At 40.6% G+C, this 13665-nt stretch overlaps 1 protein-coding gene across 18 annotated transcripts in view; it reads left to right on the forward strand.

Moving 5' to 3' along the window:
- The first annotated feature begins 8345 nt into the window (after nucleotides 1-8345).
- NRXN3 (neurexin 3) overlaps nucleotides 8346-13665 on the forward strand; it is a 338395-nt gene continuing 333075 nt past the window's right edge. For all 18 annotated transcript variants that reach the window (XR_012717248.1, XM_075282340.1, XM_075282345.1 and 15 more), the window contains exon 1: nucleotides 8346-9267. Coding sequence is in view for 17 of the 18 variants with exons in the window: in XM_075282340.1 (XP_075138441.1) it covers nucleotides 8559-9267 (709 nt within the window). In the remaining variant the exon portion in view is untranslated. The remainder of the gene's footprint in view (nucleotides 9268-13665) is intronic.

The raw sequence follows: 13665 nt of genomic DNA on the forward strand, positions 1-13665 counted from the left end.
CATAGTTATTAAATAATGAGAGATATGATCAGTTTGTTATTAGAAAAGGTGAGCACCCTGCACACAACTGACCATTGACCTGACCTAACAATATTTTCTTACAATAAAGAAATGCCAAGATATAAAGAAGTGTAGAGGGAACCAAAACAAGGTTAGCATGAATATATTGGTGGCTATGTTCTCTATTATTTCATGTCTCTTCAGAATTCTGTACACCTGTAACTTCCTGACACTCTTTATATCTAAATGTTATGCCATTATCCCATAAGCCAGCATGCTTTTTACAGCTTCATTTATAACGTATATCTTTCCCCATCAAGGTCAGTTTGTATCAGTATTCACATGGGAACACATACTATATCAAATCTATTTTATACTAGCTTGCCACTAGACGTCACTATTTGTAGCAGGAGGTGTCATATAGAGGTGCTCTAACATGTATTGTGAACTGTAAAGGCTTGGGCCCACGTGTAGGTTTCCAGGCCTTCCTAGCATCTTAGAGCTATGTTTGGATTGTGGGATTTAGGGAGGCTTCCGCCTCCAGTGTGACTCACTACATCTGTTTATGTCACCAATATACAAAAATTAGTCAGATTATGAGTTTGTAACACCTTCATGTTAACGTTCTTGAGGAGTTAAGAGACCCCATACCGATGCTGCAGGGGCTAAGTGACAGCAGTATGTCTCTGTGTGTGTAGATGTCAGAGACAAATGGCAGATTTGGAAGAATGTTGTCTTTCAAAGGGAACCGTATTTAGGTGTTGTGTTAGATCTCTGGGATCTGTGGTTACATGAACTTGGAGGTCCAGCGCACATAGATGATATACTCTGAAATATCTGTGATACTGAACAGCATTCATGTATTCCAGACTGAATGAGAATGTGTTCAGCTGTAGCAATAAGCTCCCTGGTAGAGGTGGTTCTAGTGTTTTTAGACTGTTCTTTGACACCATCAGTGGTCTATGGTCTTCAGTCTCTGTTTTATTGGCCTTGCTTTATTCGTTTCTTTTCACATCTCTGCGGCCGCCTGTGAGCACCACACCAGCTTTGTCCCACTGCTATAGACTAGTTTGAGTGTAGGTAATTGCTGTAGATGTGTAATCAATGTGTCAGGCAGTCCCCTGGAGGCCCTGGGTATCACTTGCCTCTGGATAAATGTGTATGTAGTAATGTCTTTTCCAGTCCAGGTACAATGCTTTAAAACCATGACAAATCCTTAGAATTTGGACTCTACAGGGGTTAGATTATTGACTGTCATTGAGTAATTGTCTTTTTGTAAATCCTCTGCCAACAACGTTACTAACAGTCTGATTGCTTTACAGTATTTAAATGAGTGTTATAGGGGATTCTGCCTGCTACAGGTATAGGTGTTGGCTAATAAGCTTACATTCTAACGGTGCGGTTAGACTACGGATAGTTAATATGCAGGAGGATCGATGGCTGGGGCTCTGTTTGCCAGGGTGTGATCTAGTGCTTGGTGTATTGTAAGGGTTGATGTTAATAGGAACTGGCATTTCTGCTGTGGCGGAGCAATGCATGATGGGAAGCTCACCTCAGTATTCCCCTCAAGCACCCATTATTCTAGCGCTGACCATAACATGCAGGCCCAGTACCCAGACCCTTGCACAGTATTCTCTGCCACGCTGATCTTGCTCCTATCCCTGCTTTCTGCTATTTCAGTATTGGCCTGAACAATTATGTCCCTCCCAGCTTTACTCTTTGTTCTGGTAGTAACTTGCTGCCTTTATCATACTGCCATACTCTACCCTTTATTTTTTCACTATGGACTGTAGCATGCTACCCCAACAAGTAGAGTACATAGTTACAGAATGGACCAAAAGCCATCATGTTCAGACTCCTACCACCTCAAAAATCCAAGAAACAAATCTTGCCTCACCCACACAGGCAATTGGTTAGATCCCTGGGTGTTTGCTTTGTATTAAAACAAGTTACCCGGTATGCTCTGTTATTCAATGAAGAAATCTATCCCGGGAATTCTATCAATTCACATGGTAGATTATTGCCATTGCTTTGAGTTTTCTGGTTTTCATGACTTTTTGTGACAAAATATCATACATTTTTTTCTAATATATGTTTTTAAAATTATGCTCACACATCTTTATTTTATCAGTGCAGTAGTCTCAAAAAAAAAATAAAAAAAAAAATAAAAAAAAAAAAATAAAAAAATTGGTATAGTCCATTCTTAGTTCTGTGGAATGCATCCCTGAAATGTACTAAACATGGCATGGTTGGTGACCCCAGGCATTCAGTTCATTGTCCAGGAGACAAGTTAGTTGCAGTATATTAAGGAGCAGAATACATATAGTATTACTACAGCATAATCTCATCATGTTGGGATTTTTTTTTTTTTACAAAACTTTATGAACAATATATCACCTAAGGACACAGCCATGTAAATACACACACAGATGAGGTCATTATAATTCGGTTCTGTGGAGTCGGAATAGAGTTACCAACTCCGGCTTAAAAATAAAAGGATTTTATTATACAATTATTAATGTTGTATAATTAATTTGATGTATAATTTGCATATTTACTTTAAAGGATTTCAGTCACTAGCTCTTTAATGAATTGGACGATCTTGAGCAGGTGTCAGATCCTCTGGTTTTGCTTTCCACCATTCTATTTAATGGATGTCGCCCATGTGCCAAATAAACCTATGTATCTAACCTAGTTACTAACTGAATGCTGGGATTCACATGATGTCACATGACAGATGCCATGTTTAGTCCTATTCTGTTAGCCCATGGATGTATTACACAGAACTAATCCCTAGGGTCTAAAATTATATTGTGAAGGTAGGTGTCAGCACTGACATAATAGGTAGCCCTCCTTTTATATTCTAACTCTATAAGTTTTTTCATAGAGTTAAAACTGGGTGCTGATTTAGTAGACTGGCATCGCATGTAAGGTTACATTTACATCTGCACAGGAGTCTCCATTGTAAACTTTGGTACAGTGTCTGCCGAAAATCAATGGAGAGGAAAAAGTCTTGCACAGAGGACTGTTTACTCTGCTTGTTTAGGGTAAGTTCACACAGGGTTTTTTTTGTCCAGAACCTGAGGCGGAGGCTGCCTCAGGTTCCGGACTAAAATAAGGGTAGCTGCGACTGGATGCTGGTGCAGTGCATTGGCATCTAGTCACACACTCCGCTCCGGATTAGACCCAAATGAATGGGCCTAGTCGGGAGGGAGTGTCTTCAGGCAGATGTCGTGAGGCGAATCCGCCTGAAAGAATGAGCATGTCGCTTCTTTTTTTCCGGGAGCCGGAAGAAACTGCTCCCAGAAAAAAAGAACTGACCAGCTCCCATTGATTTCAATGGGAGCCGTCTTTTTGGTCAGGATTTTGAGGCGGATACGGCCTCAAAATCCTGACCAAAAAACCCCATGTGAACTTGCCCTTAAATTTAAAAACAATGGAGACCCGATGGCTCCCATTCTAGTCAATGGGGTCTGCCAGACTTTGTATGTAACTGCTGTTTTAGCCGTCCACCTCTCAATTGTTTGAGTCCCCTAATGTAGAGCCAGCACTAGCGTGAACATAATGTTATAGTTTGGTTCATTATCAACAGTTTTATCTAAATTCCTATATTATAGAAACACAGCCAAGTAATGAATTCACTGCCTAGCATCTTTCGTTTTTGCCTGAAGATGTATACTTTTAGACATATCAACACTGAACCCCTGGGGTTCGTACTCCAGACATTTGTCCAATTTACATGTGGCCATTTTTTAATACTCTTTGAAAATGGTCTTTTTTGGCAATTTTGTATCCAGTCACAAATTATAGTATGTGTAACAACTGGCCTTCATTTGTGCTATAACCTCATGTGAGGGACATTGTGCAGTGCTTTCAAAAGAAAAATCCAAGCATGTAGTGTCCCTCATATTGCACAGTCCTGCATATTACCTTATTTCATTGGTGTCCTTAGCATTCCATTTCCCTTCAAGCCTTAAAAAAATTACTTAATGTTCTCCAATTTAAACCCCACCCTATACATTCTTATGGTGGATGCTGGAGTCAATAATTCATCTCCTTTCCAGGTCTCTTATATTCTAGTTGCGTATTCTCAACTGCTATTATGACCTGAGCTGCTTGTTTCTTCCAGATGGGTACACATAGGTCTAGCATATATGGAAGCAGGGCAAGTGAACTGCACCAGACACGTGACCATGTTATTAAGTTAGCAAAACTGCTGTTTACCTGCAAAATTGTATGGCCAGTTAGTGAATACACTTAGGCTGGGACCCCACGTAGTCTCAGAGGCAATGCCATGCATTATATTTATTTCCCTATCTTGTGGCCCCCCACAGATCCTTAAAACAGAGATATTTCACTGTCATGTTGAATTCATCCAGGCTGAATGTAGGCATGCCTGTGCTGCATGGCACACATCCACACTCCCATTTACCTCAATAAAGCACTTGCAATGCAGCACTTGGCTATCTCTGGCACTCCCATTAAGGTGAATGGGTATGTGGATGTGTCCCATCCAGCAGAAACATGCCTACATTCATCCTAACTGCATAGCAATTGAGTATCCATGCTCTCATTAAAGTGAATTGGAGTGTGGAAGCATCCCCTCCATCAGAGGCACGCCAACATGCAGCCCAGCTGAATTCACAATGGGGGTAAATGACTCCCACTCTCAGGATTGGAAGTCAACAGTCATACACCCACTTTTCAGCTACTTCTCCTCTTTCCTAAATATGCTTCATGGCTCCATTGAAGGAATTGTCCATGAATTTCAGGAACCAGGAGGCTGTCAATGGAAAAAACATTAAAAAAAAAAAAAAAAAAAAAAAAAAGTGCCATGGAGGACATGACCGATAGGGCCACCGTTGTCTCCCGCTTTCCATCCTGTCGACTTCATCAACAAATCGACAAAATCTGCAACCAAAAAAGCTGTGTTAAAGATGCACAGATGATGTCTTCTACTTGAAGGTGCTGTGTCCCACTCACAGTCAGGGCCGCCATCTCTGCAGGATGTCAGTAGGGGTCAGTGGACATGGAGATCATTATTATAACTTCTATTTGATATACAGGTCTTCTATGTGAAGAAGTGTCAGAATCACAGGGCACTAGTCATAAGCATGATTTATACATATATTTAGATCATATTTTAGGATGTAACTTTGCGTGTGTACAGGAAAATATTTGTTTTATTGATAGTGCCCCCCGCCCCCTCCCTCCAATTAAGTAGACCTGGTCTTCTGGGTTCATTTATACTAGATTATTATTTTAATCTGGAGATACCTTGAAGCCTGTCAGTTTATCCATGCTGCAGTCATAGAGAATACCTCTGTCCTGTATAAATTGTTGTGTCCAAGTACGTCTGCCTGATCGATTTCCACCAGAACTATGGGTGTGGTTCAGGTTACTTGTTCTACTCACCCTTGTAAGTGCCATGGAACTTGTATGTTTGTGCAAATGTGTTGAATATTACTAGGAATTCTCTGTGCATCTTTAGGCTAAGGCAGGGTTCACACTAGCGTCGGTATCCGACAGCTAGTGTCCAGTGCTAATGTCCGCATCGGACACTAGCTGTGTCCAATACATTTTGCATTGATTTAAATGGGACATCATGTGCGTTCTTTACAGTCCGTGTCTGTTCTTAACTGTCCGTTCACAAAGATGTCCGATTTTTCAAGCGGACAGCAAAAACCTACATGTAGAATTTAGCTGTCCGCTTGAAAAATCGGACATCTTTGTGAAAGGACACTTAAGGACAGACATGGACTGGAAAGAACGCACATGATGTCCCATTTAAATCAATGCAAAATGTATTGGACACAGCTAGTGTCCGATGCGGACATTAGCATCGGACACTAGCTGTTGGACACCGACTCTAGTGTGAACGCCCCCTAAAGCCCCACGGGTTAATTCGCAGCGCTTTACCATGGCGAGAACGCATTGCATTTCTTCCTGCAGCACTTTAAACAGAAAGTTCGTGGAGTTTTCCTCCGCAGACTTTCTGTTACCGTTATATCTACGGGAAAGCTGTCGGCGTTTCCTTAGATATAATTGACACGCTGAGCTTTCCAAAACTGTACTGGTTTTGGAAATCGCAGCATGTTCGCGCTGCAGTTTAAAACGCACAGTGGACATGGGATTTGCATAAATCCTATACACTTTGCATTTACTGTAAAATGCAGCATTTTTTTTCTTTTACCGCTGCTGGAAAATCGCGGCGTTTCCAGCCCATGGGGCCCTGGTCTTAATAATGTTTTTACTCAAGCACTGCCACAAATATACTTTGGTTTTATGACCCATGAATCATATCAATCTAAGTTAAGTTATGGTTCCACACTTGCCTCAGTCCCAGAAGTCTATTGCCTTAGGATAAAATTTGATTCTGCCTTGTCCTTCAAGCCTAACATCCAAGGCCAGCCACTTTCAACCCAAACATTCATTGCTGCATCACTTTTTTTTCACCTCTGAAATGATGAAAATGCTAGTCCACATGGGCAGCCCAGTGGCTCAGCGGTTAGCATGGCTGCCTTGCAGCGCTGGAGTCCTGGGTTCGAATCCTGCCAAGTACAACATCTGCAAGGAGTTTGTATGTTCTCTCCGTGTTTGCTTGGGTTTCCTCCCACACTCTAAAGCAGTGGTTCTTAACCAGGGTTCGATCGAACCCTAGGCCATATGCACGGTTCATTTTGTGTACCAGTGAAAAAACATATACCTATGTCTTGAATTTGGAAAAAAATCATATTTGATTTATGACTAAGGAAGGGTTCGGTGAATGTGCATATGAAACTGGTGGGTTCGGTACCTCAAACAAGGTTAACAACCACTGCTCTAAAGACATACTGATGGGGAGAGGAAAAAAAAAAATGCTATTCCAAGGCCTCATTGTCTCCTTATATTGCTTATATTACTGCAATACTTTTCTATGTGGCCTGCCAGCAAATTTTCCCCCTCCTCTCCAATGGGTGCCCAAAGCGATTGCTCTGAGTGCCACAGGTTTGCCATCACGGCTTTATACTCTGGAACTCACTACCACCATAGATAAGACTGTCCCCTACAATCTCATGATTCAAGGGGACCTTGAAGATTCCTCTCTTCAGAGAAGCCTACAACCTTCAATAATCCTGCTGCCACCACATTGTGTAAACCGCTTCTACCCACACCAACTGTATCTATCCCTCTTCCCATAGAAATTGCAAGGCCTTGTAGGCAGTGCCCACTATGCCACTGTATCAATTGGTCACTGTTAGTGTTGTGTACTAGTTTTTGTGTATTTTGTGTTGTGCATATAGACCCCTCTTTAGATATAAAGACCCATAAAATCAATGGTGCTCTAAAAATGAATAATAATGAAATTAGTTGTTAATATTGATGTTGAAGGTCTTTTACACCATAAACCGCAATAGGTAGGGTTCTGTTGAATGTTTGATAGATTGTAATTATGTATCTTTACTATTACCATCATCTTAACCACAAATTATGGAACATCTGAATAAATATCTAAAACATTTGTGCCATATTTAAAAAGGACCTTTCATGTCCTCATTGACCGTGTTACATACCACTGAAAATCTGATGGTGCGCTGAATTCACTATCGCTGCACTGTTAAAGGAACCGGCCTTACAGTTTAGTGTCATTGCTAGGTGGTGAGGAAGACCCCTGCCCCTTTCCACAGACAGTACAAGGCTATGGGAGTGTAGTGGCTGTTGGGATACACTTTAGTTAGAATTAGATGAATTAATTTCCCAATGATGATTTTTATTAGCCCCTTAACTGACTGTAGCCTGTTCCTTGTCATATTATATTGTGACAAATGTGGGATAAAAGAACAACAAGAAGTTTGAGGTTTTTTTTTCTAAGCCTTGCTTGTATCCTGAGTCGTGCTTTATCGTTGTTTATTTTCTTCATTATGTTCTAATCTAATTGGAACAAGATCGTGCACATCTAACACCTCTTTTCATTCTGAGGCACAAAGATGGGGACATCCGGGAGTACTTGGTATAAGAATTTTACTTCTTGAAATAATGTGATGTATTTCGGGGGTTCACCTCTTCTTTAGACAAACAATATGACCTTTTGAGTTGCTCATCACTTTGACTACTGCTTGGATCTATCAGACAATATGCAGATAGTCTGTGTTCGTATGAACTCTTCCTTTTTGTATAGCCATCTGATGAAAGTCTTACCTGTTTTTTTGGCAACTATTACTCTGTGATGTTGTGTACAGTGACACTCCTGGAATTAGTCTATTTTGCCTGGTGTTTGCTTGAGTATTGTTGGCTTTGGGAAATGAAGTACTTTTAGGCTGTGAACCTATTTAACACCATCTTTCTCCTTCTCTTCCCCGTAGATGTGAATTTGGATTGATTACAGTCCAAAGAACTAGAACCGTTTTTCTGCACAACCTTCTGCTTTTGAGCAGCTGTGAGAGAAGACTGTTCTGCTGAAGTGTAGCTGAAGAAGAAGGCTGGATACCTGTGCTATTTTCTGAAGATCCTGGATTTTTCTTGTATACATTCTTATTCTTCACAATTTCTCCTCCTCTTCTGTCCTTCTTCACTTCACCATGTCCTCTGGCTTTTGCTCTCTCAGCCTCACTCTTCATTTAAGCTTTCTCTTGGGCTCTGTCTTAGGCTTGAGCTTAGGACTTGAGTTCATGGGACTTCCTAACCAGTGGGCTCGCTACCTGCGCTGGGATGCCAGCACCCGCAGTGACCTCAGCTTCCAGCTCAGGACCAACGTTTCCAGCGGCCTTCTGCTCTACTTTGATGATGGTGGCATCTGTGACTTCCTCTGTCTATCTCTAGCAGATGGCAGAGTTCATTTACGGTTCAGTATTGATTGTGCTGAAATCACGGTTCTAAGTGATAAGAAGGTGAATGATGGTGGCTGGCACTTTCTAATGGTCAGTCGAAATAGGCTGAGGACCACAATGGTTCTAGATGGGGAGGCAATACCTGCAGAGGTTCGACCACAGAGGCAGAGCATGAATATTGTTAGTGACCTCTTTGTAGGTGGAGTGCCAGGGGATATACGCTCCGATGCTCTGACACACAGTGTTGTCAGGGACATACCCATGTTCTCTGGATATTTACAGGACCTGAAGTATGGCAACTCTGAGCCAAGACTGCTTGGGAGTCATGGAGTCCGGTTAGATCTGGAGGGGCTGTGTACCGATAATCCTTGTGAGAATGGAGGAGCTTGTATGTTGCTTGATGGAGAGCCTACCTGTGACTGTACAGCAACTGGTTATGTGGGCAAGTTCTGCTCTGAAGGTAAGCAGTAATGTGGTTTCATTTACGTTAATTAAAAGCGCATACCTTTCTGCTTTTACGCTGTGTTTACATGTGGAGATTTACTTTGGATTCTGCACAAAATAATTCAACAAGCTAAGTGCAATGCAAGTGAATTTTAGATTTTCAGCAAAGTTTATTTTGCTGCAAATTTCAGCTTTCAGGCAATTCCTTTCACCCTTTCAAGACTTTTCTCTCTGGCAGAATCTGCAGTAGATACTCCTCCGCAGATGTGAACCTAGCCTGAATAGGATAACTCCTTTTAAAGAAGACTATAAAACTTAATAAAATTCAAGGGTTGTAACAGATTATATATATATATATATATATATATATATATATATATATATATATATATATATATATAAAAAGTATATAAATGCTATAAGCTCTGTCATCAAAATTCATTATCTTTGCAGTGTGTGGACAGTAAAGGAGTCTGTTGGAGTTTCCTCTTTACAACCTAATAAATGATGTGACTATTTTAATAAGAAAATGTGGTGACACACCATCACCTTCTTATAGGTTTATATGTCAGTGAATTCTACACAAACCTTGGTCTATGATTGGGATTTGTTGTTACAGCCACCATATTGTGTTCCAGAGATAACAGCAAGCGTTCTGTGAATGACAGGAGTGTCCAGGGATTGTCATACACTTACTGATAAAGTCTGCATTCTTATTTACTGAGATTTTAGGCACTTGCTTCAATGAAGATAATGGCACACAGTCTTCCCTGGGAGGTTATGACATTTACCTTTTAGATGCTTAACAGGGAAATATGAAATTGAGCAGTTCCTTAGTTGGTTAACTATAAATAAATAAAAAACCCTTTAATGTTGTTCTTGTATCCATGCCATTTCTCCTTCTAATTGAAACTGATACATTATTGGTTCATTATACAGTCCTATGAAAAAGTTTGGGCACCCCTATTAATCTTAATCATTTTTAGTTCTAAATATTTTGGTGTTTGCAACAGCCATTTCAGTTTGATATATCTAATAACTGATGGACACAGTAATATTTCAGGATTGAAATGAGGTTTATTGTACTAACAGAAAATGCGCAATATGCATTAAACCAAAATTTGACCGGTGCAAAAATATGGGCACCTCAACAGAAAAGTGACATTAATATTTAGTAGATCCTCCTTTTGCAAAGATAACAGCCTCTAGTCGCTTCCTGTAGCTTTTAATCAGTTCCTAGATCCTGGATGAAGGTATTTTGGACCATTTCTTTCTACAAAACAATTCAAGTTCAGTTAAGTTTGATGGTCGCCGAACATGGACAGCCCGCTCTCAAATGATCTGAAAACAAAGATTGTTCAACATAGTTGTTCAGGGGAAGGATACAAAATGTTGTCTCAGAGATTTAACCTGTCAGTTTCCACTGTGAGGAACATAGTAAGGAAATGGAAGACCACAGGGACAGTTCTTGTTAAGCCCAGAAGTGGCAGGCCAAGAAAAATATCAGAAAGGCAGAGAAGAAGAATGGTGAGAACAGTCAAGGACAATCCACAGACCACCTCCAAAGAGCTGCAGCATCATCTTGCTGCAGATGGTGTCATTGTGCATCGGTCAACTATACAGCGCACTTTGCACAAATAGAAGCTGTATGGGAGAGTGATGAGAAAGAAGCCGTTTCTGCACGTACGCCACAAATAGAGTTGCCTGAGGTATGAAAAAGCACATTTGGACAAGGCAGCTTCATTTTGGAAACAAAAATTGAGTTGTTTGGTTATAAAAAAATGCATGGCGTCCAAAAAGAAACAGCATTCCAAGAAAAACACATGCTACCCACTGTAAAATTTGGTGGAGGTTCCATCATGCTTTGGGGCTGTGTGGCCAATGCCGGCATCGGGAATCTTGTTAAAGTTGAGAGTCGCATGGATTCCACTCAGTATCAGCAGATTCTTGAGAATAATGTTCAAGAATCAGTGACGAAGTTGAAGTTACGCCGGGGATGGATATTTCAGCAAGACAATGATCCAAAACACCGCTCCAAATCCTCAGGCATTCATGCAGAGGAACAATTACAATGTTCTGGAATGGCCATCCCAGTCCCCAGACCTGAATATCATTGAACATCTGTGGGATGATTTGAAGCGGGCTGTCCATGCTCGGCGACCATCTAACTTAACTGAACTTGAATTGTTTGTCCAAAATACCTTCATCCAGGATCTAGGAACTGATTAAAAGCTACAGGAAGCGACTAGAGGCTGTTATCTTTGCAAAAGGAGGATCTACTAAATATTAATGTCACTTTTCTGTTGAGGTGCCCATACTTTTGCACCGGTCAAATTTTGGTTTAATGCATATTGCACATTTTCTGTTAGTACAATAAACCTCATTTCAATCCTGAAATATTACTGTGTCCATCAGTTATTAGATATATCAAACTGAAATGGCTGTTGCAAATACCAAAATATTTAGAACTAAAAATGATTAAGATTAATAGGGGTGCCCAAACTTTTTCATAGGACTGTATTACCAAAGTGTTGTGGGTATGTATATATCGAAGTTTGTCTATGTCTGGCTAACTCCAATTAATAATGTTAACCTAAATAACCTCCTATATTCTTTTTAGGGCTCATGCGCACATTTGTTTTTATCTTCAGTGTTCTTTTTATTTATTTTTTTCACTGACAAATTTTAGAAAAACCTGTTCCCTTTTAGAGTTCCTGTCGAGGGCAAATATGACTTTTGCATGTTTTTATGTTATCTACAGCATGTTGAGTTTGATTATCAGAAATATTCTGCCACATGTGAACCTTAGGGGGTACATTTGTACCTATAAAATAATCACAAGTCCATTTATACACAGTGAAGATCTAAATCTCTCCCTAATAAGAGAGGGCGTCTGAGGCTTCTCAACCAAAGTATTGAACATATTCAAGAAGTATCAGCTCCATTATTTACTTTGTGGACTGTAGATTACATGGTTTCATTGTGTGGTTTTTGGAAGCAATGTTTTTTTGTTTTTTTTTCTGGTGACATTCATGTTTTTATCCTGTTTTAGCTTTTAAACTACATGACTTGCATGAACCGCATTGAAACAATGTGACCATGCACTCCTCCCATAGGGTTTGTCTACAAATTGGTTAAAAAAAAAAAAAAGTGGCAAACTTGTCACCTTTTCAAGCCTCCAAAGAACCAAGGGAGATTTTAGGTGGACTCTCGTCTACCTTTTCTTTCTGTCTGTGATGTAAACCAGTTAGCAAACTGATCACTGGCCTTAATCCATATTAATGTCAGACAATTTTGGCAGGACTGTCCAAACCTGTAATGTGCCCTCCCAGTCCCACTTTACTGCAGGTGTTGGGGGGGGGCAACAGAGATTCCTTGAAAACCAACATATCCATTTCATTTGTTCTCAGGTAAGATAAGTCGCCGGTAGAGGCTTCAGATATCTGCACATTTCCCCCTCCCCACTCAAATGACATGCATATCTGGCTAAGCAGAGCAACTCTAAGACTGAGGTATAGCCCATCAATATAGAAATCAGCTATTTTACGCAGACTAAAGGCAGAAGCAGACAGCCTTGTTCTCCATGCAGTGGCTGTGCAAAGTTACTATAGCTCAGTTCCCATTTGTTTGTATAGGAGATGAACTGCAGTAATTCAGTACAGACACCACATGGACGAAGTGCTCTCTGCTTCTGTTCTCTGTATAACGCCTGCTGAGAACAGCTGATCGGCACTGTCCCGGATGTTAGACCCATGCTGATCTGATATTAATGACTTAACCTAGGGATAGGTCATCAATATCCTTTTCCCACAAAACCCCTTTAGGCTAAGGCCCCACATAGTGAGCCACGGCCAAAAAAAACCTGCAGACACTCATCATATTTCTTTCTGCAGAGGTTTCATCTGTGGACTTTCTGCCTCCCTTATAACTATATGTAAACCACCAGTGTGTGCGTATATATAACAGACATGCTTCACTTTTCAAAATCACAAGTGGTTGTTAAATTGCAGCTTTTCCGTAGATTCTTTTCTGCAATGGGTGGTTGGGATTAGAATCCCATCCATGTTACAGGTGCTGTAAAATTCAGTGTTTTTGCCATGGCTTTTTTTGTTGCAGATTTGTCTGCAGTATTTGGGCCGAAGCCAAGAAAGGCTACAAAAGGAATGGTATATATAATGGTGTTTGGCTGACTCCTAGATTTAGGTTGTCTGGGCTTTTGTTCCAGCTCTAGATTCCCAGGTAAGACTGGTGCCCCACGAAGCATTTTGAAGTCGCAGCAAAGTGGATGGTATTCTAGCGAATCCCATCCCCACTTTGCGGGAAAATATGCAATGTGGACATGTGACTGTTTCCAAAACCGTTGCGATTTTGTAAATCGCATCATGTCAGCTATCTCTACGGAAAAGTTGTCAGT

This window comes from Leptodactylus fuscus, chromosome 7, assembly GCF_031893055.1.
Source record: "Leptodactylus fuscus isolate aLepFus1 chromosome 7, aLepFus1.hap2, whole genome shotgun sequence".
NCBI lineage: Eukaryota > Metazoa > Chordata > Amphibia > Anura > Leptodactylidae > Leptodactylus > Leptodactylus fuscus.